The sequence below is a fragment of the Sus scrofa genome, chromosome 18, assembly GCF_000003025.6.
Source record: "Sus scrofa isolate TJ Tabasco breed Duroc chromosome 18, Sscrofa11.1, whole genome shotgun sequence".
Classification (NCBI taxonomy): Eukaryota; Metazoa; Chordata; class Mammalia; order Artiodactyla; family Suidae; genus Sus; species Sus scrofa.
This window is the reverse complement of record NC_010460.4, coordinates 18600111-18621646: the sequence shown is the minus strand read 5'-3', so window position 1 is coordinate 18621646 and position 21536 is coordinate 18600111. Positions and strand designations below refer to the sequence as shown.

General features: G+C 39.2%; 2 protein-coding genes across 3 annotated transcripts in view; one reads left to right on the top strand and one right to left on the bottom strand.

Annotated features, from left to right (window-relative positions):
* Positions 1–6389, bottom strand: part of TMEM209 (transmembrane protein 209) — a 29451-nt gene extending 23062 nt beyond the window's left edge. The window contains exons 1-6 of one of the 2 annotated variants that reach the window (XM_003134688.6): positions 6263–6389; positions 5239–5375; positions 5034–5092; positions 4090–4221; positions 3394–3632; positions 2730–2931 (exon numbers count right to left, since the gene is read on the bottom strand). In XM_003134688.6, coding sequence (XP_003134736.2) covers positions 2730–2931; positions 3394–3632; positions 4090–4221; positions 5034–5092; positions 5239–5375 — 769 coding nt within the window. In that variant the 5' untranslated portion in view covers positions 6263–6389. The other variant, XM_005673176.3, reaches the window with a different exon arrangement.
* Positions 8362–17593, top strand: SSMEM1 (serine rich single-pass membrane protein 1). The gene is made up of 3 exons (XM_003484018.4): positions 8362–8598; positions 14660–14714; positions 16760–17593. Exons 1-3 carry the CDS (start codon positions 8416–8418, stop codon positions 17254–17256), a joined length of 735 nt encoding a protein of 244 aa, XP_003484066.1. The 5' UTR covers positions 8362–8415; the 3' UTR covers positions 17257–17593.

Below are 21536 nucleotides of genomic sequence, written 5' to 3'. Positions count from 1 at the left end.
AGCCACACCAGATCCTTTACCCACTGAGTAGGGCCAGAGATCAGACCTGTGTCCTCAGGGATACTAGCTGGGTTCATGTCCACTGAGCCACAACGGGAGCTCTTTTTTTCTAAATATCTTTCTCCACTAAAAGCACTAATGGATCCCTGGAGAAACAGACTGACTCCGGAGGTAGCTAGTTGGCTAGGGAAAGGACAAGAGGAGCCTGGAATCTCTGGGGATGCGGTGGGATGGTTCAAAGTATGATACTGCTAAGTCGAAAGAACACAGAAGCCAGATGATTGCACTAGCCAAATCTGAGACAATTTAACCATCAAAATCAATGACTTAACTGGAGAGAAGAAAAAGCTCTAGGTTACAGCAGAATGTCAACAAATAAATGTAAAAGGTGGTTGCACAACAGCAAATGTACTTAATACCATTAAATGATACACTTAAAAATGGTTAAAAATGGAGTTCCTGTTGTGGTGTTGTGGTGCAGTGGAAATGAATCTGACTAGTAACTATGATGTTGCGGGTTCGATCCCTGGCCTCACTCAGAGGGTTAAGGATCTGGCATTGCCATGAGCTGTGGTGTAGGTTACAGACCCAGCTCAGATTTGCTATGGCATAGGCTGGCGGCTACAGCTCCAATTTGACCCCTAGCCTGGGAACCTCCATATGCTGCCAGTGTGGCCCTAAAAAAAAGCAAAAACAAACAAACAAAAGGTATAAAAAACATAAAAGGGATAAATAAAGAAGGAAAAATGGAATTAGAAAAGCCACTGTGATAATCAACATAGTAATAATTAACTTTGAAAAGAATCTTAAAGAGGTATTAAAACTCTTAAGTGAAAATTTGATGAGGAATAGGCTATTTATAGACTCAAAGCAGTTCCCCATAAAATGCTATTAATTATGTACAAATTAATTTGTACACAATTCTTAACTACCTAAAATCTATGGGCACAGAAGGGTTAAAAGTATACGATGGACACAGACATACGAGGCAAATATGAACTGAAAGAAAATTAGTATAGCTGTATTAACGGCAGACAAAACAGACTTGAAGGCAAAAAGCCTAAGAAAGAAAGATCAAAGGAATAATTGACTAGACGGATATTCTGAATTTACATGCACTTAACATAATCTCATATACATTCAGCAAATCTGACAGAATTATGAGGAGACATTTAATGGGAAACAATCAGTGGGAGCATTTAACACACTTTCTTAGTAACTAGTAGATCAAGCAGATAATAAATTAAAGAATTTAAGAACGCAGTCAAGAAGCTTGACTCAGTGAACAAATATGGAGCCTAACAGTTAGAGATTATGCATTCTTTTCAGTATACCAAGAACCACTTACAAAATGTGGTCATATACATAATAGGCCTAAATGCAAGCCTCAAAAGATATAAGAAAAATTAATAGTGTACAGAGCAGCATTTCCAGCCACAGTACAATTAACTTAAGGGAAAAAAAAAAGATAACGAAGGCTTTCACTTCATATATCTGGAAATTAAAAGCAACAGCAGTCACCAATAATAATTCCGAACAATATTTCTAAGTAACTCCTATAGATCAAAGAAGAAGAAGTCAGAAAATATCCGGATATGACAAAGATATGTACAGGATACACAGTGTTCTTTGTATCCTACTCTATAATTTTCAGTATTCTTGAACTATGTCAAAATTTAAAAAGAAGAAAAAGCACGTATCACCAAATAACAAGGTAATATTGATTTGTTTAACATGTGTGGCACTTTCAGGCAAAATTAAATTGAAAATCAATAGCGAGATTTCAAGTGACACGAAGAGCCATAGTCCAATAACTGGCTTCCTCACTGGGGCCATGCTTTAGCACCTAATGCGCTTCTGCGAAAGTTCCTGAGGGGGAAAAATCATTACTCGGCTCAATAACTTAATTTGGTTTCAAATAACTGACTTTGTAATAATCAAATCCACCCCAAACAGATTAAGATTTGCTAACACTTTCCCAAGGTAAACTGAAGACAAGTTAAAAAATGTTCTGAAAAACAGCAGCACTTGTGGTGAAAACCATGCTCTCTCCATCCTGCTGTCTCACCTTCCCAAGGACTACCTGAAAGGAGATAACTATTACTTCAATAAGCTCTGCTGTGTATGTACCACTTCAGAAAACATCCTAAAACCGCAACTTTTAAACAGAAATTGTAACTTTCATTTTATGAAAAAGCTGTCAATCATAATGCAGATGAAAGGTTCAAGATTTCTGTTAGCTCAGCTATATTTTACATCTTAAATTGTGGTGAGTTCTTTCTTTCTTCCTTTTTTTTTTTTTTTTTTAAAGGGCTGCACTTACAGCATCTGCAAGAAGTTCCCAGGCTAGGGGTTGAATCGGAGCTGCAGCTGCTGGCCTACACCACAGCCACAGCAATGTCAGATCTGAGCTGAGTCTGCCACCACACCACAGCTCACAAAAATGCCAGATCCTTAACCCACTGAGCGAGCCCAGGGATCGAACCCACATCCTCATGGTTATTAGTCATGTTTGTTTCTGCTGAGCCACAACGGGAACTCCACAGTGAACTTAATTCTAAGCTCATAAAATATAAAAACAAAATATATTTCCCTCCTGAGCAGAGAAAGACTTAAATATTTACATATGGGATTCAAAGTAGTACACAAAATGACACCAAAAATATACATTACATTAGATTTATATTAAAAATACAGATACATTAGATCAAAATAAAATATATATGTACCCAGCTTGACTCTATGTTGTTTCTCTTCTTCGTTTCTAAGAAAAGTATCCAAAGTTCGTAGGTCTGTCATGTAGTCTTCTTTGTCCGTAGGGGAGTTATAGATGGTGGGTGAAGAACGGTAGCGAGATCTCAATCCACTGCTCTCCACTGGGCCAACAGTGGTAGGGTATGAAGAAGAAGGAGAGGGACTATAGCTTGCCAACTGTACAAAACAAAGAACTTTATTTTATTTCTCTTTAATTGAAATTCCTATTTGTTTTGGTTTTTTATTTTCAAAAAGTAACACACCAATGAGAATGGCCCCAATCCAGAACACCACCAATACCAAATGCTGGTGAGGATACAGAGTAACAGGAACTTACTTGATGGGAATGCAAAACAGTACAGACACTGTGGAAGACAGTTTGGCAGTTTCTTACAAAACTAAACCTACTCTTGGAGTTCCCTGGTAGTGCAATGGATTAAGGATCCATGTTGTCACTGCTATGGTGTGGGTTCTATTCTTGGCTCTTAAATAGGCAATCTGGGCAAGTCAATTACCCACTGTTCCTGAGTTTCTACATTGATAGATAAAACAAGGAGTTTTAACTCACTAGGTGTTTTTCAATTCAAACCTCCCAATTCTAAAATAGTAACGTGATTGGCCAGAAAAAAGGGTCATTACCTTGTTATAACCACTGACAGGTGAGAAGGTCACTCCGGGGCTATAAGAACCACTGCCACCTGATGACAGACCTTGCAGCTGAGGGCTATATCCAGTTATACAGCTGGTGGTGAACTTGGGGCTGGTACTGGGTGAGCGAGATGGGCTATAACTTAACACACTCTGACCCTGAATTGAAGGAGGTGGAGAGGAAGGAATTTGTGTTGCTGCCAGATCACGTGGAGGAGTAGTCTGTACAACTAGAAGGAAGAAACAAACAATTGTAAGTATAAATAAAATTTCCGCAAAAGTGGATTTAATGACTGAATCTTTTTCAGGAAAAGGCTTAGAGTGTCTTAGTTGTTAAATTACATAAAGTATTATTACCAAAGGACACAAATGGTCGTTTACCACTTCTATAGAGTTCAAAATAAGAAATGAACTTCCATGCAGCAAAAGTTAGTCATTTAATTTGAACAGTAATCAAACAACAAAACAAACTTCCATAAGCCTGTCGAATGTTAGTTCCATTCAATTTATATAAATGGAATGACGATCATTGGTCTTAAGACAATTTAGTGTTGAACTGTTTAATACAGTTGAACCAGGTGGCCTTAGAAGTCCCTTCCAGCTGAGTCTATGAAAGGGGAAAATTAAATTGAGAAAGATTTATTGCCAACCTTTTCCCCACCTTTGCAAAAGATATAAAACACTTACCAGCTGTTTTCAGCCCTAAAAGTGTTTGCTGTCCAGGGCTGACAACCAGACTTGTTGGTGCCACAGTATATTTGAAATATCTCCAAAAGTCAAATAAAGCGTTTAGGCTGAAGAGAGATGCAAGGGCAAGCTCTGGAAGAGAACAATTTTTTTATAAGGGAGGTGGAACATTTAAAGGGGGGAAATAAAACCATTCATACTTCAGCAAATTAACAATAATAAAATTGAAAACTATCTTATTCCTCGTAACAGTAAAATTAATGTCTAGGAGTTCCCATCGTGGCTCAGTGGTTAACGAATTCAACTAGGAACCAAGAGGTTATGGGTTCAATCCCTAGCCTCGCTCAGTGGGTTAAGGATCCGGCGTTGCTGTGAGCTGTGGTGTGGGTCTCAGACTCAGCTCTGATCTGGCGTTGCTCTGGCCCTGGCGTAGCCCAGCAGCTACAGCTTGGATTAGACCCATAGCCTGGGAACCTCCATATGCCGTGGAAACAGCCCTAGAAAAACAAAAACAAGTAAATTAATTAATTAATTTCTACTATGTGTAGGGCACTTACTAGTGAGTTGTATGTAATCTTTACAATGAATATTTTCACCTTCACTTTAAAGATCAACCAACAGTTGTAGAGAAGTCAAATGACTTTTGCCAATAGCACACAGCTAGCTACTGAAGCCATGAATCTAACACAGGGATGCAGATTCCAAAACTCTTGCTCTCCACTTTCCACATCACTTCCCTAAAGACTTTAGATTAATGTGTGTATTAAACTTTGGAATATTTCTTCCATGAGGGCAGGGACCGTATTCACTTTCTGATGTATTCCCAGTTTTGGGAACATAGCAGATATTTGTTGAATGAAGGAATGAATACTAACTTGAATTAAACATGAACACTGTTTTTCATTGGAAGTAACTCTAAAGTGCAGTGAAAATTAATTACTTACCAATATACCACAGGGGCCAGTATGTCACATTATAATATGAGCTAATCAATTTTCCAGTCCTGAAAAAATTAAAAGCCTTTTCAATACTTAAAAAAACAAAAACAGAAACACACCACAAATCAAAATAAACACAAAACCTGTGGAACCAACCATTGGTCTCTTATTTAAATTTTCACTCCCCTCCTTTTTTTGTTAATTAACTTACATTTCAGTATATATCATTCCAGCCATAGATACATTTAGGAGTCCCCAGGCTAAAACCACTTTCCTAGCTTCTGTTTCTTTTCTCATCTTGATGGTTCTGTCAATAAGGGAAGCACTAGGGTTTGGCTCCCCTTGCATCTGTTCAAAATCAAAAAGCATGAAAATTAATTAAAAGAAACTACTTCTCCATTTAAGAAATCAAACTTGTGTCCACTATAACGGTAACTAAAAATTGCACATAACTTTCAGCTTTCAAAGTTCTAAACTTTTTTTACATTTTAATATTAGTATAAGAAAAGGGAACCCTAAATTACAGCTTCACTGGCACCACACTGTAATCAACAGAGAACTGGCTGGTCGCTTCAGAGAATAATTTAACATTTCCAATAAATGAAAGTATTTTGTAACATAAGGGTTAATGGTTATCTTTGCAATTACACTGTGTTGTGTTTTTGGAATATGTCACAAAGACTAGGCCAAAAGCTGTTAAGAAATTCAAAATACCAAATTACGAGATAAAATATTCCAAGTAAGATATAAGCCATTAACTGCCTACGATTTAAAAAAAAAAAACAAAACTCTGCACACGCCAGAGATCTCCGTTTTTGTGTTGCTGATAAACTATCAGGATTTAAGTTTTGGAAGGGCGAGTACCCAAGATGTTAAGGGGGTAAGGGTGGTGGGGGAGAGTGTACAGTTTTGGTCCACACTGGGATTTACATTTCCTTCACTTTGCTAGGCTTCATCTCCTGCAGACAAGTGTAACACTAGTTCCCGCTACATGGAGCAGCACCCTCCCCTCCTCCCTGTCCCAGAGTCAAAACGCCCCAGTGTGGGGAGCTACCCTCCCTGGCTCTCACAGTAGGAACTTTCGCACCCCCTACAGCTTCTTTCCACTACAGGTAGTGGGAGATCCGGCCACAGTCCCTTTTGGTTCAACCCTCGCCAGGTCCGCAGGCGCGGAACTCCCACGACCCGCGTGGACTCTAAATCCAGGAAGCACAAAGATGACCCTGAAAACGCACCGTGTTCTCCGGCCGGAAGCAGTGGACTCGCGCCACTCCCTACTGCACATGCGCGAAGCCAGTGCTAAGGTGAAGGCTACCAGCTTGTGGAACTGCAGATACCGGAAGAACGGAACTGTTTCTTCTCGCGAGAAGAGAAGAGTTTGGGGGGGAGGAGGGACGGGGCTAACAGCGTTACCAGGGAAACAGCTCCCGGATTTGTGGCTCCCACTCAGGTGCCGGGAGAAAACTGAGCAGCAAAAACTCAGACCAGGTTCTAAACCCGCAGTAAAAAGTAGTAACTATAACAAGCGGAATTTCTATAGATTAATATAGTTTTAGCTTCCTTACAGCATTTGTGGACTCACATTTTAAAGCAGATTTGATTAAGCTGGGTGGCTAATTGTAGGATGCAGAGTATTGGATAATGTGTCCATACACCACCAGCAATGACAAAGCATTTCTCACACCTCTATGCTAAAAAAAAAAAAAAAAAAAAAAAAAAAAAAATTAAGTGTTCTGATCCGATGTAAATTCTTAAATATCCTTGTAATGAGGGTGCAACAAGAAAAGCCAAAATGTGTTTTTGTTAAAAGTTGGTGGTTTTGAGGTTTTTTTTTTAAACCCCCAAACTTTTACTTTTCTTGCATATTATTTAGAAGAACTAATTCTGAGGAAAAGTTTCATCAGGGAGTTCAGTTTGGTTTTATTGAAGAAATACAAACGCCTACTGTGTGCCGCTGAACCACACGCGGGAATGTAAAAGTAAAAGCTTCGGTGGTTACTCACTGAAGAAGCTCAGCCTGGCGGGGAGGACATGTGCACTAAGAAAGGCAGGTGAGGTGGGGCGCGGTGAACCCCAAGGAGACGTGAGGGGCCCAGCCCTGAATCCAAGAGAACTTCCTGAAGGAGACAAAGCGGGCCTAAAGCAGACGGGCAACGTCCGGGAACTTACTCTTGGCGATGCAGAGAAGTATGCTTCTAATAAAAACATCACTCTCTGTCATAATAAGCTAGTAGATTGTTGCATCATATAGGTCCCAACTGCCAAAATTTTTCCTGAAATGCTCCTAAGTAAGCTCCAATAAAAGAAAAAGAAGTTTCCTCCTGGTACAGCATATTAACGAAAATCTGCAGGTATGCTATGCTCTTAAAGATCTTAAAACCGATTTTTAAGTGGATTTCTAAAAATAATTTTTAGAGTATCTTAGCAACAATGATGTTTTGCTCTAGTTGTAAAGATGAGCTAACTTGAAAATTGTTACAGTACCGTGAAAATTAGAATACCAGGTTCCTCCCCAACCCATGTTGGCTCTTCCCTAAGAAGAAATTGTATGTATTTGATGTAATTCGCAACAGACACATCTCTGTTCTATGCATTTATTCAAGGCTTAAAAAGGAACACTGCCTAAATTAGATATATTGTTGACATTCTGTATTAGTTTACTAGGGTTGCCATAGCAAAATACCACAGACTGGATGCCTTAAACAACAGAAATTAATTTTTTCACAGTTGTGAAGTTTGGAAGTCTAAGATCAAGGTGCCAGCAGGATTGGTTTCTCCTGAGCCTTGTCTCTTTGGCTTGCAAATGACCTCCTTCATTCTGTGTCCTCACATGGCACCTCCCTGATGTCTCTTTCTCTTCTCATAAGGACACTAGTCCTATTGGATTAGGGCCCCATCCTTATCAGTTCATTTAACCTTCATTACCTCTTTAAGGCCCCATCTCCAGCTATTGTCAAATGGGTCTTTGTGCTTCAATATATACATTTTGTGGAACACAATTTGGTCTATAACACTTTGGAACTGTCTGTGTTAATTTACACTGATTATATCAAAGAATAAATGAATGGATATCTCAGAGACTTAGATTTTATAGACATTGAAATACTGTATTTAAAGAAAATACAGTATATAAAAGGACAAAAAAAAGACTAAGTCAGAATGTGCCATATTGAGGTATGAGGAAGGTACCTTAAACATTCATAGAAGTAATTTAGATAAATCTTCCCAAAACATAGAAATCTAAGAAATGTTTGTCAGCTCCCGTCTCAGTTACTGAAGTGTATGTCATAATAGGTTGCCAAGGAAGTTGTCATACACATGGAGTGAAGTACTTCTCAGTCATCTTCATCCCTTTGAGCATGTTTTATTTTCAAAGCAACAAGACATCATGGGAGATCTTTTTTCTTTATTTTGGGAGGTGGACCCTCCCCCCATACCTATAAGTTTTACTATTCCAAATCAGGATTATGAATGCCGGAAGGATGACTCTTGTGGGGCAATAGGGAACTTCCTGCTTTGGTATTTTGTCATTATATTGGTCCTGATGTTCTTCTCTCGGGCTTCTCTCTGGGTAGGATATCCTTTTTCATTTAAATAATATGTTTAGGAGTTTCCGTCGTGGCTCAGTGGTTAACGAATCTGACTAGGAACCATGAGGTTGCAGGTTTGATCCTTGGTCTTGCTCAGTGGGTTAAGGATCCGGCGTTGCCGTGAACTGTGGTGTAGGTCGCAGACGCGGCTCGGATCCCACGTTGCTGTGGCTCTGGCATAGGCTGGCAGCTACAGCTCCGATTAGACCCCTAGCCTGGGAACCTCCATATGCTGTGGGAGTGGCCCAAGAAATGGCAAAAAGACACACACACACACACACACACTCTCTCAAGAAGTAAATAATGTGTTTATACTAAGGGATATTCCATGAAATAAATTCACTTTACTTGGAAGAAACTACTTTTGAAAAGTTTGTTTCCTAGTTTTAAAAATAATGCAGTTACAGTCTAAGGAATCCAAGAATGCAGAAAAGGATGAAGAAGAAAATTTAGACTACTGTAATTCTATTTCCTAGAGATAAATGCTGTTAACATTTGGAATATGTTCTTCTGTTTTTTTTTTTTCTTTTTCTGTATTACAGTCTATCTCTCTAGAGATGTCTCTATCTTTGATCTTAGGTGATTGGCATTATATTGTATATATATATTTTTGGATGGTTATTATTTTTTTTTGGTTCCTCTTTTTTTAAAAAAATATTGGGGTGTAGTTGATTTACAGTATTCACTTAAGATTTACAGCAAATATTGTACATATTTTAATGTCTCGCTTTTTTAAGCTTAATATTATATTGTAATATTTCTTCAAATTATATTCACACAACAGCACTCTTAATGATGGTATAGTTTTGTCTTGCGGTTGCAACATAACAAATCTGCAATTTGGAAACCTTTTAGGTTGTTTGCAGTTTGCCCATATGCTGTGTAATGGTGGGGTAAACTTCCTACTGGTTAATGACCTCCAAATTCCTTTTGTAGCCATCAAATTCTAATCAAGATACAGAATTGTTGTATTTATAAGGATACAAGTTGTAGGATTTGGGGTTTTTAGAATGAGGCGATACATTCTCTGCGTAGAATAAGAAACAGAACTAAACAGAGCTAAAGTTACCACTCTAGACCACCTACTGGCAGAAGAAAATGCTATCCTCAAAGGAATGAGATAGCCCACTTAATGAGGGCTGTGATGCTCCAACATATTACAAGTAACCAAGATCTTATAAACTGCTGACATGGAATCCTTGCTGGCTATTAATACCAGGCTGATGATTAATAAAACCACTGCCACTTAGCATTACATCCAGAGCACTGGGCTGGCAACGGTCAGCTAGGCTGAGTGCTGTATCAGCTCTGGATGGAGAGAAGGAGGTGTGTTATGTCTTTGCCAGCTGGATTCCATTATAATAATCAAGACTCTTCCCCTCATCACCTCCTCCCCCTAAGAAGTTTCATCTAAAGTCTAAATATTTAAGGTAGATGTATTGCCAAAAGGCTATTTAGAATAGTGATAGTATACCCGTCTTAGACTCCCTAGCTAAGTACATTGAATTTGTCTAGCCTGGCAAGAAAATCTACTTTAGAAAATTAACAAAAAAATTGAAATTGATTCTTGGCAATTTCATCATGAAGACCACTAAAAAGTCTAAGCTATTTCTCTGCTCCCTTGCTTGCATCAGCTCTTCAGAGTCATAGAACCTTGAGCTTCAAGGACCTTAAAGAGCATATGGACTGGCCTATCTGTAGGCGAGTAAGATAGCAGTATTCCCCCTCTCCATCCCCCCGTTTTTTTGCTGATAAAGCCCAAAGAAATTAAGTGACTTGTCCAATATCACGTGAATGGTTATGACAGAGAGAATAGATCCAGGTTTCCTGACACAATCAATTGTTTGCTTCACAGTGTAGTTGAAATGTTGAATTATATCTATTCAGTGCTGATTAAAACCTTAATTATCTTAGAGGTTTCGCCTTTCACTTTGTACCCTTATGGCAGCTATAATCTACTCAACTGCTTCTTCTGAAAGGTCCCAGATTTGAAATCTGAGAACCACATGAGAGCTAGTCAAAAAGAATGGAATTTTTCCTTTACTTTGAACTTCATTTTCTCTGCTAAACTATGAGCTTCTATTTACAAACCTTGAAGTAATGGTGAAAGTGTGATGGAAATGTGGTGGTAATTATCCTCAAACATGAAGCACACTGATCTCTGGATTTGCCACTTTTTAAGATGCCTTTGCCCTTTTGCTTTCAGAGAAAAATATATTTGCTATATTTAGTTTATGTGTTTGCTTAGTATTTATTCAGACTGCAAGGGCTGGAATTTTTTCAAACAATACCAGTCCAAGCTCCATTTTTTCATATATGGAAACTGAGTTTAGGAGGTGTTAAGTGGCTTGGTAAAATCACGAAGTTGCTTAGTGGCAGAAAGGCAGAGCCATAGCCAAGATCTCTCCTACCCTGCCCTTCAGAGCAGGCAGTACTGCTGTTTTCATTCAACTGAGTCACACACAAAGACAGTTAATAAAATGCTTTTGGGAACCACAGTTCATATGATTCCACTTAACTTGATGTAAAATCTTTCTTTTGATTTGTGATTATATTTTGATTTGACATCAAGTCAAATATGGAAGCTTTCTATGAAAAATAAATAAACCTAATAAGTGTTTTAAGATACTTCTCCCCCTCAATTACAAAAGTACCCCTTATAGAAAATGTGGACATTATAGGAAAGCAGAAAAAATAAAATAAAAACCACTCCAAATTATGTAGGAAAAAAACCTACTATTCACTTTTTAGGTTTATAAACTTCTAATCTTTTAAAAATCATTGCTATACATATTAAATTTAAAATAAGGTGCCCCAAAAGACAGTTTAAAAAAGTTATCTTGGAAGAGGATCCCACTCTTAAAGTTTTCAGAGAACGATTTCAGGAACCTAAAAAGCAAAGAAATCCAGAGTTAAAGAAACTTGCCTATCAGTGTGGAGATCAGTTATTAAGAAAGGAGTGGGCCAGAGATCTTAGATTGCAGTTATGAATACCCATGTATGGTACTTTTCAACCCAAAGGCAGTTAGACTTTCTACATAAATTCATTTGATAATTTGAAGAATTAGAAGGGAAAAAAAATCAGTTTCATCACTCAAAGCCAACTATTGCTGACACTGTGTACATTCCTTAGTCTTTTTTTCTTTTCATATTTTTAGCTAACTTTGATCATATTGCATATACAAATTTCCATCTTGACTGTTAATATTATAGCATTTATTTTCCTCATCTTGTGACATACTTTATAATAATTTTTACAACATATATTTTGTGTTTGTACCATTATTTATTTGACTATTGTCTGCTTTTGAATTTTGTATTTATATTATCTTTATTACACTGGGATGATTATTTCTTTTTCATTTTTAATTTTAATTATTATTTTTATTTTTTGTCTTTTTAGGGCCACACCCACAGCATATGGAAGTTCCCAGGCCAGGGGTCAAATCAGAGCTATAGTTGCTGGCCTATACCACTGCCTCAGCAACGTGGAATCTGAGCCTTGTCTGCAGTCTACACCACAGCTCATGGCAACACCGGATCCTTAACCCATTGAGCGAGGCCAGGGATCGAACCCATGTCCTCATGGATACTAGTTGGATTTGTTACTGCTGAGCCATGACAGGAACTTCCTTAAACTTTTTATTATACTTGATTTACATTGTTCCGTCAATTTCTTCTGTACAGCAAAGTGACCCAGTCATACATATGTATACATTCTTTTTCTCACATTATCCTCCATCATGTTCCATTACAGTGATTAGATATATAATTCCCTGTGCTATACAGCAGAATCCCATTGTCCATCCACTCCAAACGCAACAGTTTTCATCTACTAACCCAGGACTCCCAACCCATTCCACTCCCTCCCTCTCCCTGCTGGCAAACACAAGTCTGTACTCCATGTCCATGATCTTTTCTGTTTTGTAGATAGATCATGTTCCATATTTTAGACTCCACATATAAGTGATATCATATGGTGTCTGTTTTTTTCTTTCTGAGTTACTTCATTCATTATGAGATCTCTGGTTCCATCCATGTTGCTGCAAATGGCATTATTTTGTCCTTTTTAATGGCTTGAGTAGTATTCCATTGTATGTATGCACCGCATAATGCATTCATCCGTGGATGGGCACTTAGGTTGTTTCCATGTCTTGGCTATTATGAATAGTGCTGCGATGAACTTATGAGTGGCATGTATCCTTTTCTAATGAAAGTTTTGTCCAGATAGATGCCCAGGAGTGGGATTGCTGGGTCATATGGTAGTTTTATATTTAGTTTTCTGAGGTATTTCCATACTGTTTTCCATAGTGGTTGTACAAGCTGACATTCCCACCAGCAGTGAAGGAAGGTTCCTTTTCTCCACATCCTCTCCAGCATTTGTGACTTGTTGACTTGTTAATGATGGCCACTCTAACTTGTGTGAGGTGGTGCCTCATGGGATGATTATTTCTATACACAAAACTTTCTCTCTTTTGGAGTTTATTTCCTGGTGATAGATTCCCAGAATTACTATGTGCCAAAAGTGTTATGAGTATTTCTAAAGTATCTGATACATTGTGAAAGAGTTGCTTTGTATTTGTATCTTTTGGCAAAATCATTTTTAGCATCAGAAAGTGGGAGTTCTCTTGTGGTGCAGAGGTTTAAGGATCTGGTTTTGTCACTGCAGCAGGCAGGGTTGCTGCTGTGGCGTGGGTTTGATCTCTGGCCCGGGAACTTTTACATACTATGGGCACAGCCAAAAATAAAATAAAATAAAATAAAATAAAAAAATTAAAAAAGTGATACACTGATCTAAAAAATGGGATAACTATATTTATGGACTGTTGGGCAGAATATTTGAAATTTAAACTATTCAAATAAATCCATTTCTTCTGGCTGCCATATTCACAGGTAACATATTATGGTTGCATTTTGGAGGAATGTTTCTGAAAGATTTAGGACATAGGAAGCCTATGAATTCATATAAAGATCTTAAAGCATTGTCATAACATGACCTGATAAAATGTCCTTTAAAAAGTAATTTTGAATCAATCCTAGCACTATCACATCTGTTTTAAAATGACATTTAAATGATATTTCTCTATAATTTCAGTGAGTACAGGGAAAAATGCTATAACCTATAGCTTCTCATCAATATTTTTTTCTCTCAAGTCTTTGTTCCATTTTGCTTGATTCAGAACATTTTGGTAGATCCTGCTACTCAAGCATGGTCTTCTTAATGGGCATTGGAAGTAGGATCATTATCATAGGAACTCAGTAAGTATTTATTGAACTGAATTGACTGTGCATGTGGCATGTGGAAGTTCCAAGGCCAGGGAACAAACCCATGCCACATCAGTGACAATGCCAGATCCCTAATCCACTGCACCACCAGGGAACTCCTGCACTGATGGTTTAAGAATTAGACCCCTGGGAGTTCCCACTGTGGCACAGGGGGAATGAATCTGCTCCCTCCAGGGCATCAGGGATCTGGCTTTGCCTAGAGCTGTGGTGTAGGTTGCAGATGTGTCTTGGATCCTGAATTGCTGTGGCTGTGGCGTAGGCTGGTCGCTGCAGCTCATGTTAGCCCCCTGGTGTGGGAACTTCCATAGGCTGTGGGTAAGGCCCTGGAAAACACAAATAAATAAATAAATAAATAAATAATGAAACAAAATTAGACCCCCGGTAGCTCAGCAGGTTAAGGGTCCAGCATTGCTACTGCTGTGGCTTGGGTCACTGCTGTGGCATGGGTTAAATCCCTGGCCTGGGAATTTAATGCCACTGGTACGGCCAAAGAAAGAAAAATAGACATTGTCAAAGGGTCTAAGGCAATAGTGTTTCTTTCTTTTTCTTTTCTTCTTCTTCTTTTTTTTTGCTTTTTACCAGCATTTATTGAGCCCCAAGTCTGTGCCAAATGTTTTTACACACATTGGTTTATTGAATCTTCATCATTATCCCTATTTTTAGTTGAGAATTGTTTCTTAACAAGTCAATATGAGTGAAAACAACCAATAAACAATCAATTGAGATCACTCTTACTAATTTGTATTTCTGAAACAGATGTCTGAGAAGAAAAAGGATGAAGACAATGGGACAAGCACTTCACTAGGTAAAGGTGAGAGCCAGTGTGTGTTTGGTATTGGACTACGATGAGAGAAATATGTGCTGTGTGGAGAGCAAACGAGAAGTAAACAGCCAAGAGTGTCATAGAGCCTCCCCAGACCTGCGGTGGCTCATTGGAGGAGCACCTTGCTTTGTGCAGAAGGACAGCTTAGCTACTAGAGGCTGTAAATTACTGATCGGTAGACAGCTCAAGCTCTCTTTTCATTCCTTAGCACTCTCCTGTCAGACAGCTTGCTTTTCACACACACTTATTGTTTTTTTTTTTTTTTTTTTTTTTTTTGTCTTTTTGTCTTTTGTTGTTGTTGTTGTTGCTATTTCTTGGGCCGCTCCCGCGGCATATGGAGGTTCCCAGGCCAGGGGTTGAATCGGAGCTGTAGCCACCGGCCTATGCCAGAGGCACAGCAACGCGGGATCCGAGCCGCGTCTGCAACCTACACCACAGCTCACGGCAACGCCGGATCGTTAACCCACTGAGCAAGGGCAGGGATCAAACCCGCAAGCTCATGGTTCCTAGTCGGATTCGTTAACCACTGCGCCACGACGGGAACTCCCTCACACACTTATTGTTAATGTTACCACAGGACTCTGAACTGTTTATGACATCTTTTTCAGTCACCTATAAGCAGTGTTGTGCTGAATCTGAATAATATTTCGCAACTGGCTCTCCAAAAATGTGTGTGTATTCCATTTAAAGTTTTTTTTTAACTAATATAAAGGATATATATCACACAATTTACAAATAAATAATAAAGTACAGAAATACACTTTATGGTAAATTCCATATAAACAGTGATTCTCACAAAATACTTTCCTTGATTTTTGCCAGACCCTTTCATCCTCAGCCAACCTATAGTTGGCTATGAACAAGTATAATTCCTTGTTCAACCTATGAACAAGTATAATTCCAATATGAATTTTCCTTTAAGTTAAGGAGTAAGATGAAAGAAACGGGAAGATGGGTGTTGGAACCTAACTTGGTTGTTAATGATGTGAATGATTTCTTTGCTGAGTTGGATAATTGTTTTAGAATACTCTGGAAGAATATTTCCTCATTTTTGGTCGCTATTCACCCAAAAGAATGACTGTTGGCATGACACCTTTAAATGTAATCTATGTCAGTAACATGTTCTCCATTACTTTAAGTCTAAACAGTCAACAAAACTATAAATGAAAATCTGATTCTTGGTGCTTGCTGATTTTTTTTTTTTTTTTTTTGGAGTTTCATGTAAGCTATTTATTGACTTCTTTTACTTATTGCCAAAAAAAAAAAAAAAAAAACCCAATAGTTTTTAACCCTTGCAAAACTAATTTCAGGTTACCAACATGATGTCACTGAACATGGAAGTTGGGACAAAACGCACAGTAACACATGATTACATAGTATTTCCAGTATCCAGAGATAGCAGACATAAATAGTAGCTTCAAGAACATACCTCATAATAAAATGTAGTAAAATAATTTAGGAAGTGAAGAGTTTTGAGTATTTATTACACTTACTTGTAGCATATTGATTTAGTGGTAAGCTGTACAATTTAATTTTTACTAATGGCTGTGTTTAACAGCCACCTTGCAAAATTCCTGAAAGTTTATCTGTTCTTGCAAGCTGACTAGTATAAACCAACTCTAACATACCAGAGTGTATAAACCCAGTGTATAAAGAGAAGATCCTTTTTAGTTTTCTGCTATCCAAAGCACATTCACATGTACACTTGAATCTTTAGGATGTCAAGGCAAAGGTAAAAAAGTCCTTCTCTGGGAAAGTTTGAAGACATTTTCCCTTGAAAAGGGGTCTATCAGGAGTCCACAAAACTTCAAAAGTAATATGTCAGCATCTCTTTGACCCTTTTGGTGTTTGGGAGTTTTGGTATGGTATTGGAAAATGAAGTCAGCCACCAACATTTGCAAATGAGTAGAGGAAAGTGGTGGCTTGGCAAATGGCAGCAAAAAGTGAATCCACACCATAGGCTTCCTTAGGTAAGATGAAGTTACAGTAACCAACAATGTGCCTAACCTGTGGATTTGTTTCATTTTTGTTAGCAAGCAGAGATACTTCCTACAAGCGGCAAAGCAAAGATGGTGCCTGGGATTCTTTGCAAATGATGAAAAAACCAAAGCAGAGCCAACTCACCGCTGTAACTGACTCAGAAGTGGCCTTGGTCAATGCCTATCTTGAACAAAGACGAGCAAGGCGCCATTCTGAATTCGGCCAGGTGAATCAGACCCAGCATGACAGTGATACTACTGAGTGTGACAGTGAAGAATCTAACTCAGGAGCCTCCTCATGGAAAGAGAGTGAAAGTGAACATCACCCATCTCCAGCCAGTATTAAAAAGAGAAAAATAGCTCAGAGGCAAAGGAATATGGGAGGTTACCAAGTCAGAGAAAGGCCCTGCCTTCACTGCAAAGCCATGAGAACCAACGAATGGTTGACCCGCCATTTCCTTCAAAACACTTCAGTAACAATCCCAATGAAGGGAGATATACAAGAGGAAAATTCCGGACCTGATATAAACACAAAGTTCAGTAAATTTTGAATTTTATCAAGTCCTTACCCTACTGGAAGCCAAATGAAAGAGATGAATAAAACATGAAAAATCGCCAGAGTTCTAGGTGAGGAGACTTTTACAATAAAGTCTCTCCACTAACAATGAGGACATACTTGGAATCCAAGAGGTAAAATTTCAGATAATTCTTTGTCCAAAAAAAAGACTGGTGAATTTGTTTATGGCATCATTGGAACATCAAAGATCTGCATCCACTATGATTTTTTATTCAAAAGAGCACAAGTCAAATATTTTATGCCTTGAGCATATGTATTTTGTTTGTCTGTAATACAAATAAGGAAGCTCTTTGAAAATATATTTATGTTTAGAAACCATTTAAATTTAGTCATATGTTTTGATTATCTGATTGACTGAATGAATTAGGGAATGTTGGTTGGAATACAGCTGGCCCATATTCTCCAGATCCATATTTTCAGGTAGCTCCACCTGAGCTGTATTGATGCACATGTGTCTGCTTGGGGCTGGTGAGGAGGAGCTGGAATGAGACCTGACTCCTGGAGTAGACCAGAAGGGCAGCTGGGCCATGGGCTGTCTGTGGTTATTGTCCAAAGAGCATGACAAGTGTTAAACAATTATTCTGATACATGAAAATGGCATGGAAGACTTTATTTAAGGCTATTGTAACAGTCCCATCTAATGCAGTTGAGGAGAGAAAGCAAGCTCAGCTCCAAATACGAACAAGGACAAGTAGTAGGGTAACGGAGGGTAGTGAGCAGTGGCTGGAAAATTACTAAGAAGGCCATTAAGGGTAGGGGAATTTCTGCTAAACTGACTTAGTAGGATTCTTGTTACAGACAGACCAAGAACTTCTACATCAAAGATGGAGGACGAGGAACTTGATCCCATGTCAATGTCAGGGTGGGGGATTCTCACTAAACTTAGCAGGATTGTTGTTAAAACTGGGCTGGGCAGCCAGAGACAGGATGGGCACCAAGACTGAGATCTCTTGGAGAAGAGGGCTCAGAGGAGCCTGACAAAAATTTGTCAGAGAAAGACTCTTTATTGAAAGTTAGCCATAGGGAGTTCCTGTTGTGGCTTAGCAGTAACGACCTGACTAGTATCGATTAGGTTGCGAATTGGATCCCTGGGCCTGCTCAGTGGGTTAAGGATCCGGTGTTGCTGTGAGCTATGGTGTAGGTCACAGACATGGCTTGGATCCCTTGTTCCTGTGGCTGTGGTTGTAGGCTGGCAACTGTAGCTCCAATTCGACCTCTAGCCTGGGAACCTCCATATGCTGCAGGCGTGGCCCTAAAAAGCAAAATAAAGGTTAGTTACAACACAGACTTAGTTGGGCCTGGGTTTTCCAGTTAAGTGGGGACCCCAGCGGTGGGGAATTTAAGCAGGCCTAGGTAGATGGGTGCCCATTCTGAAGGATGGCAAAACCCCAATTGGGATATAAAACAAAGCTCAGATCCCAGAAAAGAGGGCTGGGAAGGACAAGATAAGAGTCAGGGACTCTGGTCACTGGGCCAGAGTTCAAAGACAGGCTTAAGTCCTGGGGAGGACTTGGATACAACTTTGATAAAGACTGCAGCTTAATGCTAAGAACTGAGCCTTTTATGGGGCTTGGGGAGAGATATCACGGAGCTATGACTTTGGGCTCAGGAGTTACTCCTGATAATTTCAAGTTCCTTAATGAATGGCAACAGAGACCTAGGAGACAATGTGGGAGCCCCAGCCCAGGAACTAGGCCGCTAGAATCCAGGACATGGGTGACATTTCCGAACTTATTTGTGGAGACTGTCTTACTCAGATTTCCTTATGATTAGAACAGGTCTGAGGTTCCAAGTGAAAAGCAGGACAACTTCAAGATTCAAATCAAGCATCAACATTTCCTTTCTTTTTTTTTTTTTTGTCTTTTGTCTTTTTGAGGGTTGTACCTGCGGTATATGGAGGTTCCCCGGCTAGGGTTCTAATTGGAGCCTACGCCACAGCCACAGCAACGCCAGATCCGAGCTGTGTCTCTGTGTCTTCGACCTACACCACAGCTCACGGCAACGCCCGGATCGTTAACCCACTGAGCGAGGCCAGGGATCAAACCTACAACCTCATGGTTCCTAGTCGGATTTGTTTCTGCTGCGCCATGACGGGAACTCCAGGCATCAACATTTTCCATGAAGGCTTCTTTTACTTTTTTTCAATAGTAAAATAATTACTAAATTTTTTTAATTAAAATTTTTTTAAAATTGAAGTTTATTTGATTTACAATGTTGTGTTAGTTTCAGATGTACAGCACAGTGATTCAGTTATATATATATATTCCTTTTCAGATTATTTTCCCTTATAGGATGTTATAAAATATTGAATAGAGTTCCCTGTGTTATACTCTAGGTCCTTGTTGGTTATCTATTTTAAGTGCATTTATATTTACATTTATATTCATTTACTTCTTGATACCCTCCTCCACCTTGTCCTCACAGAACTTGCAGTATCCTCCCTTATGCTTTGATATACCTTGAAACATTCTCTATCTCAGCACCCTTAACATTTTAATGCAAGTCTCTCCGCTGTATATATATAAATATATATGTATATTTTATCCACTCAAAGGTAGAGTCCATGACTTATCTTTGTATCTCTATGATTCAGCACAGTGCTAGACAACCTGACAGATAAATAATGCAGTTGAATCAATATGAAAAGGGATTCATGAATGCAAAAGGGAGTTGCTGAGAAAAGCCAAGGTGGAGAAAACAGGGCAGGGACCAATAGCTAAAATTTAGTGAATGATTCTGATATTTCTAATTTGATATGATCGAGATGCTTGTTATCTTGTTTATTTAAATAGCACCAAAACCCAAATACCAAAAAACAACAAGCTCAAAAGTAGTAAGTTGCAGGGGCAGTACTGCAAGTCATCTGACTTCAGAGTTTGGGCTCTTAAACTGTGATCTTAGCCATTAGTCTCTGAAGGTGGAAGATTCTAATTTCAGAGTAAGTCAGTCATCACCTCCCATGCCCCAAGGATATCTGAGCTGATATAACTTCATCAGCAAAGGAGGACAATGACTCTTTTCCAGATAACAGAGCAAAGACCACGCCCCAAATGTTTTGCTTATGGATCTAACATATAACCAATGAATTATTATCTGAAAAGTCATTTATGTCAAAGACTGCTGCTTTTTTTTTTTTTTTTTTTTTTTTTTTTTTTTTTTTTTTTTTTGGCTGTACCCATAACATGTGGAAGTTCCTGGGCCAGGGATCCAACCTGTGCCTCAGCAGTGACGTGAGCCACATCTTTGATAATGCCAGGTCCTTAACCTGCTGAGCCACAAGGGAACTCTAAGACTGCTACTTTCCATCCATGGCCACATCCATTGGGTTAGAATAGATCAGAGTTGGGGGCAGGGAGATAGCTACCCTTTAGAGGAAGGAATCACAGATAGAGTTAAACCAGGGGCTATAAATATGAGGGGATTGACTACGGTAATTTGTAAATACATTAACTTCAAAACAAAGACCACACACAGCTGGGAGGACAGCCAAAGCCAAGGAGAAAAATACATTAAATCAAAGGAATAAGGGAGTTCCCGTCGTGGCCCAATGGTTAACGAATCCGACTAGGAACCACGAGGTTGCGGGTTCGGTCCCTGCCCTTGCTCAGTGAGTTAACAATCCGGCGTTGCCGTGAGCTGTGGCGTAGGTTGCAGACGTGGCTCAGATCCCGCGTTGCTGTGGCTCTGGCGTAGGCCGAAGGCTACAGCTCTGATTAGACCCCTAGCCTGGGAACCTCCATATGCCTTGGGAGTGGCCCAAGAAATAGCAAAAAAAAGAAAAAAAAAAAAAAAAAAGAGACAAAGGAATAAGGCAAGGACTTGGTAGGATGAGGAGGAAAATCATGGCCAGGTCCATTGGAGGTAGATTAATGAGCAAGGTATAGAATATATGAAGTGGGAGCTAGTTCATGAAACTAGGGCTGCAAACACTAGTTGAGGCCTGGCGTTGATTTTGTGCAGAGCTTGGTATGAGCTGTCAGGGTGAGGTCCCTGGGCTGTGTAACATTGCCTTCTTCAGTCTTCCTTGCTGAATGGGATAAACTTGTGCATCCCTGGTTTTTATGGTAAAAGGTTGTAACTTGTTTGTGTAGCTTGCTTGAGGGGAAGCATGGAATTCTTGGGCTTGCCTCCTATCTGTGGTCCATCCATGCAGCTAAATGTTCAGAACTGACCTTTGCGTCACCAATGTTCACCTCCATCAAGCATCACAGTTCTTGTCAGGAACTGTGAAGGATGAGACAAGGCGATGCAGGA

Coding starts and splice junctions, on each gene's coding strand:
- SSMEM1 (XM_003484018.4), top strand. CDS start 8,416: ATGGGAGATCTTTTTTCTTTATTTTGGGAGGTGGACCCTCCCCCCATA. Junction 8,599..14,659: donor TCTCTCGGGCTTCTCTCTGG/GTAGGATATCCT, acceptor TTTCTGAAACAG/ATGTCTGAGAAGAAAAAGGA. Junction 14,715..16,759: donor AAGCACTTCACTAGGTAAAG/GTGAGAGCCAGT, acceptor CATTTTTGTTAG/CAAGCAGAGATACTTCCTAC.